The 19357-nt window shown below is 40.9% G+C and overlaps 1 protein-coding gene across 1 annotated transcript in view; it reads left to right on the top strand.

Moving 5' to 3' along the window:
• The window catches only part of LOC142600265 (chloride channel protein C-like), a 104169-nt gene that overhangs the window by 54174 nt on the left and 30638 nt on the right, over positions 1 to 19357 (top strand). The window contains exon 13 of the mRNA XM_075742999.1: positions 8225 to 8404. Coding sequence (XP_075599114.1) covers positions 8225 to 8404 — 180 coding nt within the window. The remainder of the gene's footprint in view (positions 1 to 8224; positions 8405 to 19357) is intronic.

Below are 19357 nucleotides of genomic sequence, written 5' to 3'. Positions count from 1 at the left end.
TAAGCAAGATCATGAGGTATTTATTTTAGTGCTAAATTTACTCGCTTCTCTCACTTAATTCCTATGGAAATTTATTTCAAATTTAAATAGCTTGTACTGGTGTCATTTTGAGAAATTACTTTCTTTGCCTCTGGTTGGTTATAATGCCAAGGGCAGATGGATTTAACACAAGCTTAACACTTTTTTTTTTTAAGGAAAAGATTCCTACAGACTCAGATAATAATTTGGAAAATACAAGGATAGCTGAATCATTCCTGTCCTGAATAAGTAATAATAAGCAATATGTTCACCAAGGTTAACCCATTAGACATCAAGACAGCTAATCTGTCTTTGGATCTTTCTCTCTGTGTACATTTACACACGTTCTAATGTGTTCTTTCTAGAACCGGCTGGGTGTTGCTTGCTGGGGTCCTCCTTTCCTGGCCATTCAGCTGAGCCCCCTTGGCGGGTGGGAATTTGCTTCTGGCCCCCTCAGAGCCTGGATGCTGCAGCATCCCTTGTGTCTTGGAGATCCCGGGTGAGGGTTTGGATCTCCCATGGCTGAGGTGAGAACCCATTTTGGATCTCTCACATTTCCACCAATTGTAGTCTTCGTCAGGTCATGTCTGTTGGATGCCACCCTTCAATGGCCATGGCGCAGTGCCTTGTGTTGGACTCACGGTGCTGTTGATATACGTGTATGGGCTGAGAGCATGTGTGTGCCAGACAGCTGCTTGTTTGGACTGAGACATTTCCACACATACACCTAACTAATCACATGGGGAAATGCACAGTTCTGAATAGAAACATCAAGTGAGTTTAGATGCCTTCAGGTTTGGGTGGAAGTAGTGAGCAGGCACTGTCAATAGCTCTGAAAAACAGCTAAATGCCTGCACTCCTCTTAATATTGACATGGCTAAAGTAGGCTGCTAGTTATGATTTGTAAATTTATTTTTGGACTTGCATTATGAAATCTAAGTCAATAACTATGACCTGTATGTTTTTACCTACGGTTCTGCATGTGGTGCTCTGAGGCTGTAGTTCCTAAGCTGCTGTTTGAGTAATTCCAGCATATGGATCCACTCACATGATCCTTTACCTGTTTATCTCAAGGTCTCATGCACAACCTAATTTTTTTTTTAAAGAAAAATGCCTTTGTATAAATAGCTACATCTATGCTAAGAGGGTAGGAGCTGCTAATTTTCTAACTTGGTAGTATTTTTTACTGACAGTGCTGGTGGGAAAAACTTCATAAGGGATAAAGGAACAGAGAAGCAAGGTCTTGGCAGTAAACCCCCAAACATTCAACATATCCCCCCACCCTGCTCCAAACCCATCTCTTTTCCAAAACGCAAAGGCTTTCTTATCTGTTTCCTTTGTTTCTTTTTTGTTCTGCAATTTTTCAAGCCTTAGAGAGGGACAGTTTCCCAGCAGATTATGAGACCATGTGGAAATCCATTTGTCTTTAGCATACAGTAGTTGCTAAACATATATAACTTTCAAATCCTCTCTGGGAAATAAGTGACAGAGACATTCAGCTAACCCAAACAACACATTTCACAGTAAGTGCTGTGCTATCAAAAAGCCTTTAGACTCAATAGCTAAATGTCCCCTCATGTAAGGATACTGAGGGAGCCAGGACCAGGGGATGCTGGGAAGCTTGTCATCTTACAGTCAATATAAATATTTGTAGATACACTGAACAGAGACTGAACTCTGCCAAACTTTTGGCTCCTGATTTAACTAGAAGAATTTCTCACTCAGTTTAGTGTTCAACTAAAATAGAGACAGCAAGGAGTCATAGGCCTTGTCTGCCATGCAGAGTTCCACTGAAAACTGATTTTAAATAGATCTAATTAAATGAAAGCACATCACTAGCATGCATGCACTTACACCAATGCACACGGTGATTTTATTGGTCTAATTTAACTTTAAATCAGTTTAAATGTGTCTATTTCAGGGGTTAGCACTGAGTGAAGCAAATCAATGTTAAAATTAATTTAATTTAAGTGGTGTCCTTTTCCAGCGTAAGGAGGTTTTATAGAGCTTTTTGTTTCCATTTATTGATCTCAGTGGTATTCTGTGAGCGTACTTAAGGAACAATTTTTTTCACAGAATTCACTTGCAAAACTACTGAATTCAGTCATCTGCACATGATTAACATTTCTGTAGTACATATATACTATTCTATTATATAGTGAGATCAATATTGGCATGCAACTTTTGGATAAGTTTTTTCATAGTTGGCTTTTACCAAATGTCTTGTTGAAAAGAAAATTGGTTGGCCTGTGACAAGTATGTAGAACCCTTTTTTTATAACTTTTTAAGAAAAACAGAAATTTGGATTTAAATGTAAGCAATTTCCTGCAATGTTGTGAGTTTATTCACAATGGGGTTTCTTTAAAGATGATAGAGCGCAAGAAAGCTAATATATATAAACTGTATTTATAAGGTAGTAGCAGCTACAGGGCTTCATAGCGGTGTGGCTGGTTCTGTACTAGAATGAAAAATATGAAATAAATCTGTTCAGTTTTTCTGGCCAAATGAAGTGTATTTAAGAAAAAAACAAAATGCCCCCATCTCAGAAAATGTATGAATAGTAGAAACTAGAACTGAATAGCTCTAATAGTTGGGGATGTTTATAACATAGGTAAGTAATTTTAATGACCTCCAACCTGGTAATGTTCCCTTTAAGCTAACCAGCCCACCCTCTCAATTGTTCAGAGTCCTGACTATGCTCAGACTAAAAATCACCACAAGCATTAAGCAAACCCCAAAGCAACCTCCTGAGAACTATTTATACAAGATGCGGTTGCCAGCCAGGGCAATAAAACAATGGTTTACAAGAAGCCCAAATAAAACCTAGAGCTGTCCTGAGCAGGATGGCCTGTGGCGAGTCAATGGGTAAACAGTCTCAGTGCAGAAAGAGGAGGACGGGACCGACAGCTAAAAAAAGCCGAGGTCAAAATCTGTGAATAAATCCAAGCACGCAGCACTGCTTGTGTACTCACGCACCTTGGTCCTTGGAGTGTGTTTGAGTTAGGATTATGCTTGTCTCCCACTCGCCTTTAAGTCCTTTTAATCATTTGAAACTTGCATAAAATATAGAGTAAATCCTATTTGAAGAAAAGTTCTCTTGTACTGCATGTTGTGTAAGGAAACCTCCATGTTATGATTAGATCTGTTATGGTTAGATCCTTAACAATTTATTTCAGTGGGAAAACTTGCACTGGATTTAATAGCAATGGAGCCTGAACTACATTTCCATGAATCATTTCAAGACAGTTTACCATTCAGGGATATTGGCTTCTTACCAAACGACTGTCTTATTTAGGTCATAAGGCAGATTGTCTTCGTTCCATGTTATATCCAGTCTCATGGATGTGCTCTTGAAAGGAACCCGAAACTTGGATATCATAACTTTGGTGAAATAGCCTTAATACTTTAACACCTTACACTACTATAGTGAATTACATTTTGGGAGAAAATGTTCTCACATATTGTGTAAAAGAAAAATTTACACTAGATCTATTTTAGTAGTATGACTACAGCTCTGTGTGTCTCCTTGAGGTAAATCTAATTATGTAAGAAAGATCTACTTGATAAAATCCAAATGCAAGTACCTCTCATTATTCCATATAAAAAGGCATTTTCAAAATGGTAAATGAAATGTCCTTGCTTGAAATTGCATTGTGAAACCAAGGGCTTTGTTGCATAAACACAAGCGTGCAGCGGCAGTGGCACTCACCAGCTAAGCAAAGTACCCTTGGGAAGCATTTGGGCAGGAGAAGGGACCCACCAACGCTGGGGACCCTGCCTGCAGGGGCTGATGCCTGGACACAGCATACATTTGCTGTCTACTGGGCCCGTGGGCAGTACTACTACCTGGTGGGCTGTGAGCACAGCCTGGAGAGCTGGCATGGCCATTGGTGGGCTAGTGTGTATGTAGGTGCCTGGGATAGTTTTTAGGCTCCTGCTCACTGTACTTCCTCTTATGAGGAGCGGCTGAGGGAACTGGGGTTGTTTAGCCCGGAGAAGAGGAGGCTGAGGAGAGACCTTATCGTTCTCTACGACTCCCTGAAAGGAGGTTGTAGCCAGGTGGGTGTTGGTCTCTTCTCCCAAGTAACAAGTGATAGGGCAAGAGGAAATGGCCTCAAGTTGCGCCAGGGAAGGTTTAGATTGGATATTAGGAAAAATTTCTTCACTGAAAGAGTGGTCAGGCATTGGAACAGGCTGCCCACAGAGGTGCTGGAGTCACCATCCCTGGATGTGTTCAAAAAACATGTAAATGTGGCACTTTGGGACTGGTTTAGTAGACATGGTGGTGTTGGGTTGATGGTTGCACTTGATGATCTTAGAGGTCTTTTCCAACCTTAAAGACTCTATGATTCTATGATTCTATACTCTCCTTCTGGCTCTTCTGTAAGTTTCCTTTGCCATCTTTGGATCTTGGGTGCTGCTGGGAAGGCTGGTCCTGGTAAAGGCGTATTAAGCACCCATTTAACAACAGCCTGAACCCCCAGCTAAACAGAAGGAGGGGTCCCAGAAGACCATGGCAGGTTGTGGGTGGAAAATGGGGATTGCCATGATGGGGAAGGCTGGAGACCTGTGACTCCTGGCAGTTAGAAAACGGTTTCTTCTCCACTTTCAGGTCTGCAACTGCAGAATAGGTTTAGTGCTCTGGAAGCAGATGGAGGAGGACACATGATTTAGTGACAGCATCTATAGATAAGAGACTCAATGTCTTGTTTGCTTCACTGTCTACCAACAAGGGGTCCCAGGTCTCTGAATTTAGTGTAAGGATTCAAGGACAACTACCAGCAGTAGCTAAGGACCAAGTGAGGGATTACTTGTGAAAACTTGAGCCATAGAAATCTATGAGACCAGATAGGTTGCACCCAAGGATGCTGAGAGAGTGGACTGATGTCTTTGCAAGGCTGCTGTCTTTCATCTTCGAAAGGCTGTGGATACTGGGGGAGATCCTCAATGATGGCAGAATGGCAAGTATTGTGCCTGTGTTCATAAAAGACCAAAAGTTCAGCCTAGAAAACTATAGCTCAGTCAGCCTCACTTCAGTCACTGGGAAAATCCTGAAGTGAGTCCTCTTGGAACAGATTTCTGGGCACATGAAGGAGAAAGTGGTTATCATGAACACTTCAGCATGGATTGACCAAAGATAAACCATGCCTGACGGACCTGACAGGCTTCTGTGCAGAAATGAGGGGGTTTATGGATGAGGGGAGAGCAGTGGATGTCATGTACCTTGACTTTAGCAAGGCTTTTGACACTGTTTTGCATCATGTTCTTGTATTCAAGATGTTACAGTTCAGAGGCTGAACAATGGGATGGTAAAAGAACTGGTTGGGTGGTTGGCCTTAGGGTGAGGTGATTAATGGGTCATACTCTGCCTGGAGGCCTAACAAGTGGAGCACTGTAGGGTCGATCCCTGGACCTGGCCTGTTTAACGTTTTCATAAATGACATGGAGGAGAGAACAAAGTGCATTTTCAATAGAATTGCAGATGTTGCCAAACTGGGATGATCAGGGCTGGACCACTTGTGCTGTGAGGCTGCAGGACTGGGGCTTGTTCAGCTTGGAGATGAGGACGCTTTTGAGGTACCTAACAGTGTGTCCACCCCTTTCTTCCCCCCTGTAACTATTAGAGATCAGTGAGAAGATGGAGCCATGGTCTTCGCAATGGTGCGTAGTGGGAGCACAAGAAACAACAGGCACAAGCTGAACACAAGAAGTGTTCATAGTGGATGGGAGGAAATACCTTTTCACCATAAGGACAGTGGTGTAGTGGCACAGGCTGCCCAGAGTGGTTGTGCAGCCTCCATCCTTGGAGGTTTTTAAGACCTGACTAGAGAAAGGCCAAGCACATGCTGAGTCTACCTTCAGCAGGAGGTTGGACTATAGAACTGCTGAGATCCCTTCTGACTTGAATGGTCCTTGATTCTTATGATCCTATAGATACAATTCCAGTTTGGCTTGGTGTTTTCTGCGAAGCAATATATTGGTAAAGGCTTTCTTTAGCCAATTATTTAAAGATGCCTTGGCATTGTAGCAGTCTTTCATAAAACAATTCTTTTTGCCTGCTTTTCTCCTCCACCCCCAAAGCAAGGTTATTCTTTACAGCAACAGACAGAAGACTAATTGAAAGAGATGTCACTGACAATGAACAGTGAATCAGCTCCAGTCCTTAGTGTGTTCTTACATCTGCAAAAGCTGACTGATGATAATGCAAGGTCTATAGTTACTGTAGACAATACAGACACTTTATAATCCCAGACAAAGCCAAGATCACAGAACCATGTGACGAGCTATCCTTTGCTTTTATACAAATGACTGATTTGACAAAACCTAAGGATATTTCATGGACTTCTGCAATAATTTGGAACATTCGCTTTCAGTGCGACAGAGCAAAACTGCAAAGTTGTGAAAATGGAAAACGTATGTACTGCTAAGAAATACACTCTAGAAACTGCTGGAATGTAACAGTAGTCACATTGCACTTATTTAAAAATCATTCAGGGTTTGCACATATTTCATGTAATTCAGGAAGTAGCTATTATCATCAATCATATTTTCATATAGTGCCCACTGTGCTAGGTACAGTACTTTTAATAGTAATACAGTGTATAGTATTTTTAGACAAAGCTTAAGGCAGGCAAATCCAGATTTTTATCTGGCCTATGGAGATGGAAAAGAAGCAGAGGGTGAACAGGAATCTACTCATTTAGGAAAAACAAAATTCCTCTGGTGGAGTGTTTTACCCAACAACCAGCCACAGCGGCACAGTTCTGACAGCAACTCATCCTGAGCAGCATCTGTTGTTCCCACTGAGTTCTGTCACTTGTACTGCATCAACCTGTAGCACTCAGTGAGATTAAGAATGAAGAAATCCATCTCTTTTGGATTTTTAGGCTTTGTTTTCACTAGTTGATGCTAAATTCTGCACTCAGCCATCAATTTGCAAGGTAAACTACTGCTCATTTTAACTCAGAAGCAAAACGAGGTTCAGAGAGGTTCATTTTTCCATAAGCTGGTGTCGTGGTCCCTTGAAACGTGGATCTGTAATAAGATGGTGTTCCAAATTTTCATTGCTTGCAGTCTGGTTCATATAACTGGGGATGGGTATGACGTGATTTGATGCATATAAGACTGTTCTTTTTCAGGATTCATTTAAATCCATCCCAGTTTAGAAGAAACTTGTTTCACAGCTGTGTAGGTGCCATGTATGAAGTGCATTGTCTTCTCTGTTCAGTTACTCTTAGGCAGGTGGTCACATCACAAACCATCAGAGTAACTGGCTTGAAAAAATAACCTTGTGTCTCTCAGGAGGGAGGACAATAATTAACAGCATATGGAAAAAGTTGCTTTTACCACAGGGATGAAAGGTACATTGGTAAAACAGGATGTGGGCAAATTTATGCTCCAGTTGTCTCTGTCTGTGGTTTGTGTCAGCCTGTGTCTGAAAAGGAGATTCTGGCTCACGGTGTGTCCAGATGATAGTCAAAATAATTAATGTATTTTTTTAAAAAAATACAAAATATAAAACAAGCTTAAAACTAGAGCAGCTCATTGACTTCAGTTGTAAGAATATCTGGCCTACCGTAATTCCATAGAAATTACTCCTGAATTTTGCAGAAAATATCTTTATTTTTCATTTCACCCTACTGTCAGAAATAGAGAGTACACATGTTTTTCAGTTTTGTATGGTCATATTTCCTGAAACTTTGCCTAGAACCTGAAAAGTGTTAGAGAATACTGGAAAATCCGTATGAGATTTGTAAGCTATCTTTGAAGGGGCTATCTTTCTAACTGCTGCCACCACAAAAAAAACCCTATTGCAATGATAACCATAAGCCTGAAAGTGCTTAACTTTAAACTATTTGATATCAGCCAGAATTCCAGAGGATTTCAGCTCAGATTAAAAATCTTTTTTTTAATGTGAAATGTCATGCAAATTGATAAATGAGTCTTACGATATCCTGTCTAGGATGACCATGTCATCCATATGGTTGAATTTGTCATATATCTCACACAAAGAAAGGCAATGTTTGATAAGCTGTTTTATTGAGTAATTATATTTTGTTTTTACATTTGCAAATAAAGCAGATTGATTTCCATCTTGAAGTAATTTACTAACACATTATAAACTCGTCAAATGCTAACGTGGTACAGTACGCCTCATTTCCTGTTTACTAAATAATCCTTTGGCTGTCTGCTTTGTGTCTTTCAGGTTGAACCTGGAATTGTTCTCTGCCAGGGACGTCATGGAGCCTGGCGTCAGAGTCCTCCACCTGAAGGAAAACATTGCCTTCTTGGCTTGGCTTCTTGCAAGTACAAGCCATGGCGGATTCCCAGTGGTGTGCAGGCCCAAGCCAGACCATGCAGAGGTGTTCCAGGGAACTATTAAAAGGTAAAAATGCTATCAAATTGATGTCATGTGATGTTTCTGGCCATTTATCAGATTTTTTTTTTTCTTTAAGCATCTGTTTGTGAAGACTATTTGGGATGGATATGAAACTTGTTCCTACTTTCTTTAGCATGAACAGCAGGTGTCCTTTAAAGAAAGGACCTAGGACCTTTCTAGTATGAGGTTATCTATTGCATCAGGGATTTATTGAAACAGCACCAACAAAATGATCTTACGGGAACTGCAGAAAAAGGGAAAATCGCCCTTCAGAGCCTTAAAGGGTCACCGAAACAGTAATTTAAAAGGGTTTGAATCTAGTTACTCATGAAATGTCCCATGCTAATTCAAAACTGGCCTGCTCTTTCTTCATGATCTTTTTCATTTTATTAGTGTATGCTTTTACAGGAAATGAGTTAACATAAATCATATCACAGACAAGATAAGCAACAAAGTCACTGGAAATAACATGCTAGGGTAAACAAGAATTAGACTAAAGGAATCCTTGCCATACGGGGTACTCTCAAAAGGCATATAAAATCTCCTGATAAATGAAGTATTTATGGTACTTCTGTCATATGACTAAAAGAGTGAATTCATCCTTTCAGGAAGGTGTCTTAAGACAGTCCTTTGAATGCTGGGTCCTGAGTGGGAGAGGCAGTGACTTGATTTCCACCTTGAGTATCCTTGAGGAAAGGAGATGCGTACTCAACTTCTACTGCAGAGGAGTTCACACAGCAGAGCCCTATGAATTATTCTTCCAATAATTGTAATGCAAACACATGGCCAGTTTTGTATTGTAATATCATAATCTTTCATAATTTGCATGGTGTCTTTTGTCTTGAATAACTGTAGTATTCCACATCTTGTAGAGAATTTTTTTTTATCCACTTCTGGTTTAATGCCTTAACTGCATGGCAGTTGGGAGTCAACTGTGAGCAAACCGGGATAAAAGTATTTTCTTCTGTTGATAGGGAAAAATGTTATCCCTGTGTCATCAGTGGAAATTTGGTTAGGACTTGTCTGCTTGTGTGCTTTATAACAAATTTTCAAGGATGAACTGCTGGCAGCTGGATCACACAAACTTACCTCACAGCAATGTGGTCAGCTGCCCTTTTGGAACATGATGGGAAGGGAGTGAATATTTAATAAAAATTGTGAACTTGCTTCATTGACAAGTGAAACACTTTGTATGAACCTTTTAGGAAGAGAAATATCTGCTTGGAATGAGAATTGTACAGTGGAGATCGTTTGGGTGCAGTGGCCTGCAGGAGTAATGACATCAATAAGTGCAGTATCATATACTTGTATATGATACGTACACTTGTTCCCTCATGGTGATGCTACCATAAACATTATTAATAAGAAATGTGCTAAGGCACTAAAACCTAAATTTCTGAGTGATAGTCTGCAGTGTGCACCAATCTGAAGATATTGTACAGCATAAACTAGTGTGCTTTTTTAGTTCTCAGCTGTCTGCAGCAATAAAACTAGAAAGCACACTAACAAATGATACAGCCAAAGTTCCTTTTAAATTCAATTTATAGACTCGTCTTTTCCTTATTAATTCACCAAATCACCTTGCAGTGAGTGTCCCAGGCTGCTGAGGAGTATGCTGAGTTTATGCAAGCACTATTATGCTTTGAAATACAGAGCAAAGTGGTGCGGGAGCAAGCAAAAAGAGGGGACGGAAGGCTGATCACTAGCACATCCCAGAGAGAGGCGCCTTTAGAGAAAAGCTGATGTTACCTGACAGTTCTGATAGGCTTGTGGTTTGCTTAATCCCCAGAGCTCTTTTATGATACATTCTGTTAGAGCCTTTTTAAAAGGGATGAATGAAAAAGTTTGTTTCCCTGTCACTTGCAGCATAAATGAGCTGTTAGACTGTTTTGAGTAAAACCAAAATAATGTTTTAAATGGTTGACAAAGCAGCAGCAAATGGCGTTTTTGGATAGTTGGTTGCTCACTCCAGTGAAACCCATACAGAGACGTCTGGGAACAAGCATTGCATTCTGGGGTGCTCTGACAACACCCCTGCTTGCCCCAGTGCGTGCCCAGTGGCCTGAGTACTTGCGTGATGAGTTCTGGGTGCCTTGTCCCCAGAGGGGACCACGGGTGACTCTGGTGTTCTGCTGTTCTCACCAACACCAGGAAGGGAGTGCTCTGCAGCCATCCTCTGAAACAAGCCTCCAAAAATGTGATGTGTCATGGAATTAGTGTATTCATAACCATAAGCAGTTAGGATTTGGGTTTTCCATCTTACTCATAAAATTACAGCTCTTGCAGCACGTAGCTGTTAAGACCAAGATGAGAAAAGCTGTGAACTCCTTAAAGGAGAAGGGTGCTGTTCAACCTCTTACCCTATGAGATCCAATGCAATCCCATGTGGAGGTGACGTGACCACAGGCAGAAAAATGATAAGCTATTTTTCTGTCTTGTACAGGAATAATGTTAATGTGGAGGAAATATGACTTGCCTGGCATATTTTTTAAAAAAAAATGGCTTGGGAAAGGTGCAAAATATAATTGCCATGATGTTTTTCTTGAGAGTTGCCTTGAGCATTATTATTGATTCTCAAATGTATTTTTTTTTCTAGTACAAAAATGTTGTTACTAGGTTAAAAAGAAGGGGGAGACAAGCTAATGAAGGGAAAGAAACAAACAATATGCTAAGCTTGCAGGAGAGCAGCAGCAGCTCATAATTTTTAGTACTGTTTCTCTGTACCATTTCTTCTCATGAAATAAGCACGGATGAAACACTGTAAATTTGGACCAAATGTAAAAGTTATTCAGTACCTGCCCACCCTTGGAAACTGTAGTGATGAGAGCTGCTGTACAAGGACAAAGTGTTGTTATGTTTTGTAATACATACGAATGATTCTGACCCTTTGAAGAGAAAAGGTCAATGTCAGTTCTTACAAAAGCAAAGACTGTGGCCAAGCAATGTTGGCTGGAACTTGCATGGGCCTACAAATACACCTCAGTGCTGGCCTGTAGCAAACACACAGATGCTCCAATTTTATTAAAACCCCAAACATAACCCCCCCAAATCTTCCAGATCTGCTTAGTGGGGCCAGATTTTTCTCCTACTTTTTGTGATCTGGATGGTTACCCACTGGGTAACCATCGAGATGAGATCACCAAACACTTTCTTTACATGGGTGACCTAAATCTCAGGCTGTTATCTTTCCCAGTTGAGTAAGCAGTAGAGACTAAAACCAAAAGCAACTACTAAAGAAAACTCCTTGGCTTTAAAATTGTTAAAGAGAAAGCAAACTGTAGCTGAGAAGCAAGTTTCCAAAACAAAGATCTCCTTAGAGTAATACTTTTGACACTTTGCCATAGGCAGAGAGCTCTGTGCATGCCTGGGAAACCCTTGCAGAATTCGGTTTGAGGAACGTGTGGCTGGTGAACTTGATGCACGGCATCAATGGGGGTGCAATGCAGAGGGTTGAGGGACTGGCTTCCCCCCTTCATTTCTCCCACAGTAATGATGATACTTGCATATCAGAATAAAACAAGCTATTCTTTTGTGCTGCAGCTGAAATGCCTCCCCTGTCTCCCCCCAGCAACTGTGGGAAGGGTCCGGGCTGTTACGAATGTGCTAGCCCAGAGTCTGCTGAGAGCTATAAATGTCATGCCCTAAATGGCATGCCCTCTTGGCTAGGTGGAATTCATTCTTCTGAAAGACCTAAGGATAGGACCACTGCCTTCCTTCCCAGGAAGTTTCTGCCAGACACTGCATGAGGCTGTAAATGCATATTGAGGAGTTGTTGGGAAGTCCCCTGGCTCTCTCTTGCCTTGGCTGCTCTAGTCTGTGGCTCCAGATCCTCTTCCAGTGGGAAAAGATAGAATTATGCTTCTGCCTAATTTCTGTGAGACCAAAACTGAACAAAGAGCTGTTTTTTAATTTCTGCATATGTTACAATGTATTGGTGTAGGGCCATTGTGGGGCAATGAAGTGGTTCTTAGACATGATGAAGAGATTAGACACATCATCACTTGTGTTTTGCTGCTCCATCTTCTTTGCCAGAGGTTACTTTATAATGTAAACCACAGTAAAAACAGAAGACTTGGAGGATTTGAGGAGGAAAGCTGTAGGTAACGAATTTCTTTTCCCTGGCTATGGACACGGCTGGGATATAACATGGAGTGTGATGATACCTCATGGTCATCATCAACATGTTTGCTGCCATGCTGCGCATCCTCCCAGGTGTGATGACTTTCCTCCACATGCATGTGTGACACTCATGTACTCTCTGATTTCTTCCACCAAAATGGATGACAACGTGCTCTCTACCTAGGTGCTTTTTTTCCTGAGATGCTGTTTATCCCTTATTATATGTAGGTTTCCTGCATATTTGTGACTGATGAATACCATGCTGCTCCCAGGGACTGTTCTGATGCTGGTGGCTTTTCTTGCCTTCACTTTTGCCAAGGAAAATAAAGGAGCAGGGTTTCCATACTGCAGTTAAATCCTCCCGGTACTCACCGAAGAAAAGCAGGTTGATGCTGGTGTCTTGTTAGGCCAGGATCCATCCCCTCCATTTCCTTTGAGGAGCAGCGGTGCAGAGAGGCAGAAGCTGGAGTGCTGTCCGGCAGACTCAAATTCTGCCTTGAACACAGCTATGAGACAATGTTCCTGGAGGAGCTCCTGGGCTGACGAATACCACTAAAGTAACCTGTTTGGGATTTTTACCATAACAAATAAGCCATTTTGCTCAGAACCTCTCAGATTTGTACCATACAGAGCTCTCCTGTTTGCAAGGCTGACGGCTGGATTCCCTGTTTAAGCCTTTGCACTCTTACCTACAAAGCTGTTAGCCATTGCTCTGCATTTTGTTTGTCTGTCTTTTAGCTGAAAAAAAAAAATTTTTTTTCTTGATTTAATTTGATTGGGAGAAAGCAATTATGCAGAAACCACAATATCTCTGACTGTAAGCAGACTGTACAGAATCCATCTGTCTAAGCAGAAATGGGTAAAACTTGGTTTTCTGCTACTTCTGTACAGGATGTTACATTTCTGGCATTGTGCCTGCATTTTTGTGTGGGTTTTTTCACCTAGGAAACCCCTTCTCTTCCTACCCATCAAGTTTACTGAAACTTCAGCATTTGTGGTCAATGGAAATCGTTATTTTGGGGCCAAAAATAAATTTAAATTAAAATATTGTAGGTAAAGTTGTCAAAAATCCTTGTAGTTTACCATGTTTGTTTGAACCGTTCTTTTACATATTTTGATATGTTATACAGAGTGTATTGACCATGTAATTGCCTTACTCAAACTAAGTTTGTTTGATACAAGTGAAGCGTTCAGAGTGCCTAATTCCCATTTTTTGGAACAAAGTTGGGAATCTAAGATCCTTTCAAAAAAATAGAACATTGTGCTCTAGATCAGAAAAGAAATACATTCAAAAGCTGTGGTGTCCGTGTAGTTGAAAAGTTACCAAAGCTTGGACTTTCAGCAATGCCTAGTGACTGAAAGCATGGCTTCCCATCAGAAGACATTTCAAAAGGTCTAATATTCCTGAAAAGAGATTTTATGAGTCTTAAAACAAAGCCTAAGTACTTCTGAAGATCTTGTTCTGAAAGGTGAGTTAGAGCCTGCTCCTCTGCATAATCATACAAATAGCTCTAAGTTTTGTGAGCTTTCCTGAAAAACGTCCAGCTGGCCTGAGCCAAGCTGCCGGGGCCCGCAGAGCAGAGCATCGCCGCTGCGGCACTCCTGGGGGAACCCAGCCGGGCTCCGTCGCTCACACAGAACTGGATGTGGAAACTTACTTCAGTGAGGCTGGCGAGAAGGCTGAGGGTTACATCTTTCTACTTCAGAACCTCAGGGGAGATATTAAACATCCGCTTGGTCAGCAGCAAACTCCCTGCTCTAATTCTCGCTCAAAGGATGTCACGTCTGACGGAGTCCAACTGTCCCAGAGCTGCACCTGAGGGGAAGGTTTCTGCCTCAGGTTAGTCCCGGGTCCGGAGTCAGAAGAACTGCCAGTGGAGGGAGCCAAACTACATTTCTATTGGAAATATTCATTTTGCTGCTGCTCTTGCTGCCCTGCACTTTCTGCTTCCTTCGTGGTAGGGGGAAGCCAGGTACAGAGCGGCATGTACTCATAAACCTCCTACTCGATGGCCCTGCTTTAATTTCCCTGCTTGTAAACTGGTGTGGGAAGGGAGATACGCTGTTTTCCACAATCAGAAGACATGGTAGAGCAGCTGTTCCCAGTAACAATAATGACACTATTGCTGAGACAAACATTTTCACGATGATGCATGGGAACACTAAATCCAAACCACATTGTTTAGCTAATGCATGCTTTCACTCCGCTAAAGGGGAATGTCACATAACTGAAAGTAAATTGAAAAGATCAGAGTTTAGAAAATATGACAAAGTTGAAAACTTAAAGCTGTATTACACAGTAACATCCTTTAGGAGAGAAATCATTGATCCAAAGTGGTGTGTGTATGTGTATTTTATGGCAGTTTATTAGGTATGACTCGCCTCTGGTCAGTCCAGTGAACAGAAACAGTTGTGAGTCAGGAATGCTTTCTGCGGAGCACTTCAGTAGAACTGAGCTTAGCATATCGATATGTGCTGTGGGAAAGGAGATCTAGCATTGCAACATATCATAGATGTGTCAGGCTGTAGGTATGGTTTCTGCTATTTTTCTTTAATCTGCCCTCCCTGTTGGGACTCATGAAACACTACTCTCAAGGCGGGTGCGGGTGCACATGTGCAGAGAGTCCACACACACTTGTTTAATAAGGCAATACCTTTATTTTTCTTAGCAAGAGGAGAAGTACTTGCCTTCAGTAAGCAATGCAGTGCAACAGCTTAGGGACAAATGGAAAGTTAAAGATGAATTGAGACTCGAAACATTTAATTCATAAATTAATTACTGAGCTTAGCGATATCTACCTTAATGTTGCGACAGCCTTGCTGCTGGCACTCTTGTAATAACTGATATGGATTTGAAAGCTTCTTGGACAGCCTTTTCCTTCTGGCACTGTTGTGGAGAGGTTGCTAAGTTTAGATCACAGGAATGCAAAGTTACTCAATCAAACACAGAAGTCTGCAAAGTTCATACAATAAATGGAGATAAAAATGAAGTTTTGTTTCTTACTAGGGGATCACGGACAGCTTTCCTCCTTCCTCCTCCCTGTGGCTTTGCTGTAAGTTCTGTGCAATGGTGATTCTACCAGGTCTGATCAAAGCTAGAAACACTGATGGCAGTGGTTTGAAGGCTGCGTCTAAACTCAGCCAGCAAAGAAGAAAAGAAGGGGAGGGGGAGCACGTTAGGAACTTGAAAACTATTTTTAGGTGTGCAGAATAGGGAGCTGACGGCAATATCAAAGTGTTTTTGTGATTACTTGGTTTTCATGTCAGAGGGTAGAGTCTGTCAGCACATTGTTTGTTTTTACTGTCTGGACTCCTGCTTTTGAAAAGCTGATCCAGTTAATTTCAATGATATACTATACAGTAATCTTGCCCATTAAAATAAATGGAATCCAGCACTGTCAATAAAAGCCCTTGACGTTATGATTCTCCCATGTATTGTCAGGGTCCTGGGGCACTTCAGCTCATGAATAACACAGATGGAGGAAGGTTTATAGAGTCTGTGGCAGTGGTTTTATTTCGTATCTGAAGTGCAAAAATTTTCTCCCAAAGAACAACATTATATGATACTTTTAAAATTAGTAGGTCTGTTTGGCCATACAAATAATCGTGCAGGTGCTGTAGGACTTTGTGATGGAGTCCTTTGGAGGGAAAACTGGAGTGTTGCAGAGACTGTGTGCTAACTCAAAAAGCCAAATTAAAAACGTATGCAGCCTCACTGCAGCATGTGGGTGGCTTTTAGGCAAGTGCAGAGTGTTGTTAAATGTCGAAATCAAATATAGGCATGGGGAAAACCAGTGTGTGAATGGAAAGACTGATCACATACTTGTCCTGTCATTTAAATGCGTGGTAGGTTCCTCTGGAATTGAAAATCTGCCTGGTAACAAGCCAGCTTGTAGAGAAATACAAATCTGATCCTAAGTCTTCATCCTTTCCTAAAATCTAGCCTTTCCGTAGTTTTGAAATACTAAGTTTGCCTTTACAATTTAATAACAGCTGCCTTTGCCTTTTCATGCTGAGACTGCGGACTTACTGTCTGCTCATTCACCCTGATGATGGTGTCCATAAAACCAGACAGCTGGCAACTTAAGTAATGAATATTAACCTCAAAACACAGCTTTGAGGGGGAAGAAATCTCTGTTTTGTAGATCTGAAAACTGAGGTACAGAGATTAAATATTTATTCAGCATCCTTTGAAAGGCTGTGGCATGGACAGGTTTTGATCTTTGCTCTGGAAAACCTCAGTCCAGCACTTGAAAATGACCTTTTTATCATCGTGTAGGTAAAATGCCAAAAATTCATGCAAAGCTCCTTCTTGGTTTGAAGAATGAAATATTAAGTAAACAGTGATGATTTAGGCTGCCTAACCTGAAACAACCCTATAACCCTGAGATTTTGCTGTGTAAGACAAAGATTTGGTGGATTTTAAAACCATTCCCAGTATGTGATGATCCAGTCCTTATCTACTGCTTGGCACACCATATGCAGAATACTCTTTTTTACCAGTTAAAAAAAGATACAATGCTATTTGAAGTCAGAAAAAATGCATTTAGTATTCTAGTGGCTATCTTACCAAGAACATAACAACTGTTCTTAAACAGAATTTACATTTTACAGTCCATATAAAATTTTCTCTCATTGTGCCCTTCTGGAAGAGTTGCATGCTTACCCTAGAACTTGTGTTGAGGAGCAGAGCAGTGATCAAATCCTGCAAAATCCTCTAAGCGTTCCTTTCTTTTCGACTGCTGTGAAAGTTGAAGGTGCAAGACACTAAGTCTTAGCTGCAGCAAGTTTTCAGAGACTTGTTGATATTGTAAAATAATTTACACCAGCCAGGTATTAGGATGAGGAAGGACCATGAAGCCGTGTTCGGTTATTTTAGTGTGCAATTTCTTGTTGTTACTGTTCTTTTTTTGTTCTTTCAAACTGACTGACGTAAATCAAAATTGAGTAATTGAAGTCATCGGGTTTTAAACATGCCTGAGAGAAGCCCTGAGACAGTAGATTTTTAATACAGGGAAGGAACATTTGTTTTATTCTGGTCAAAATATGTTAATCACTGGTCCTCACTGAGTTGGATATTGGCCAAAACATCAGATATAATCAGCTCAAGAATAGAAACTGTGTAGGTGCCTTTTGTGGATTAATGCAGGGGAAATAAGCCTAAAGCTTTCCGAAGCAAGCTAAAAATGATGCTTCAGGTTCTCTAAGCCTCCCTCCTCCCCCTGCCCCACTGTGTAGCTATTTTATCCATATCCAGTTTGGGAGTCTTGCCCTGAATACTTTTGCCAGTGACATCACCTTTTAATCTTCCTTCTGTTCATTTGCAGCTACTTTGGAGCTGCAGTTCCTTTTATGTCACTCCCCCAATATTTAGAATTTGCAGTTTCCTCAGATAATTGGCCATCTTGACAAGAAGAGTGACACAATCAGCTGTCAGATACTTTTCATTCCTGACTTCCATGCCAAATCTGACATGTGGATATTGGGATAATAACGTGTTATCTTAATTAGGTGTATCTTCATGATGCATGCTTTATAACAGATAGAGCATATGAAACTACTGCAATGCCTTGCCAGGGTATCTTTGAAATGAGATTCCCTACTTAAGGGTTTTCTTCCTTCTTAAATAAATAAAGAGTAAATGCACAATTGCAGAGTCCAAGTCTGAATCCTAGCACTTCCTGTTAAACCTCACAAAATAGTGCAAGAAACATGTTTGGTCTGCTTTCTAAGGCTTGATGATGTGATAGGAAGGATGTTGTATGTAACATCAAAGAGTGATGTTGCTATACCTCTGAAGCATGACTTCTGGAAGTCCAAGTGAAATAATGTATGTTCATTTTTCTCCTGAATATGGCAGTTTTTAATAGGCTTGGATTCTTATCAGAAATGTTCCAACGATTTCCTTCATTGTGTTTGCATGTGAGGTTTTTTTTTTCTTTTCTTTTGACTAGCCAAATTTCTCTCACACTTCCCAAAGCCCTGTTAAGTGACTCCCTGCTGGGTTTAGTTAAGAGCGAGGCCGAGCAAATTGCAAGCTGCCAAAACTGGCCAACAAACCACTGGTGATAAGCAAATGTTTCTGCTCTTTCAGCTCATGGCGAATGTTGTGGTTTCTTTAATTCCAGCCCATGGTGTTCAAGTGGAAAATGGTGAAGTTTGGACTACGGACGGGCCTGAACAGTGTTTTGGACCTGAGCATAAAGTCTGGCAAAGGATCAGGGTGGATCATAACTTTCGCACTTGATGTCTATATATTCATGTTAGGATTAAAGTCTTGAGAGTATTCCTGGCCCATCCTTGAAATCGACTTCTTGGAACTGCACATGATGATCATGGTGCAGAATTTAGATCTGTGTATTTATATCTCACTTAGAATGATTACAGACCTGTTTGTGAAAGACCATAAAATGCAAACGTTTAGAGAGTCCTGCAGAATAAAGTGTGTAATGCACCAAAGGTAATTCATAGGGCATGACTGGATTAATATTAATTTCTTCTGCGTGTCCTCTGCTGTAGTGAATATATTATGAGTATATTGTGTTTTCTTCCCTTTCCTCCTCCAAATATAGCCTGAGGGGAATAGATCTGGCCTGTTGTAGCATGCCTATACTGTTCTCATGATTGTCCTCAAACCCAAGTCCATTAATTGTCTATGATGTGACATGTCCATATGCTGGTACGCAGATGGAAACTAGTTTAATGTTACCTCTTCATATGTGACAGCTCAATGGTATTTCATAATAAGTTTATTACTTTTTTGCACTCTTTACAGTTTTGATCCAGCTTCATCAAATGCAGGATAAAGAACTATAGAATAGTGAAGGGGGGACTGTTTGG

Source organism: Balearica regulorum, chromosome 2 (assembly GCF_011004875.1).
Source record: "Balearica regulorum gibbericeps isolate bBalReg1 chromosome 2, bBalReg1.pri, whole genome shotgun sequence".
NCBI classification, from domain to species: domain Eukaryota; kingdom Metazoa; phylum Chordata; class Aves; order Gruiformes; family Gruidae; genus Balearica; species Balearica regulorum.
The sequence above is the reverse complement of the archived record's forward strand: the minus strand, read 5'-3'. Positions and strand labels throughout refer to the sequence as shown.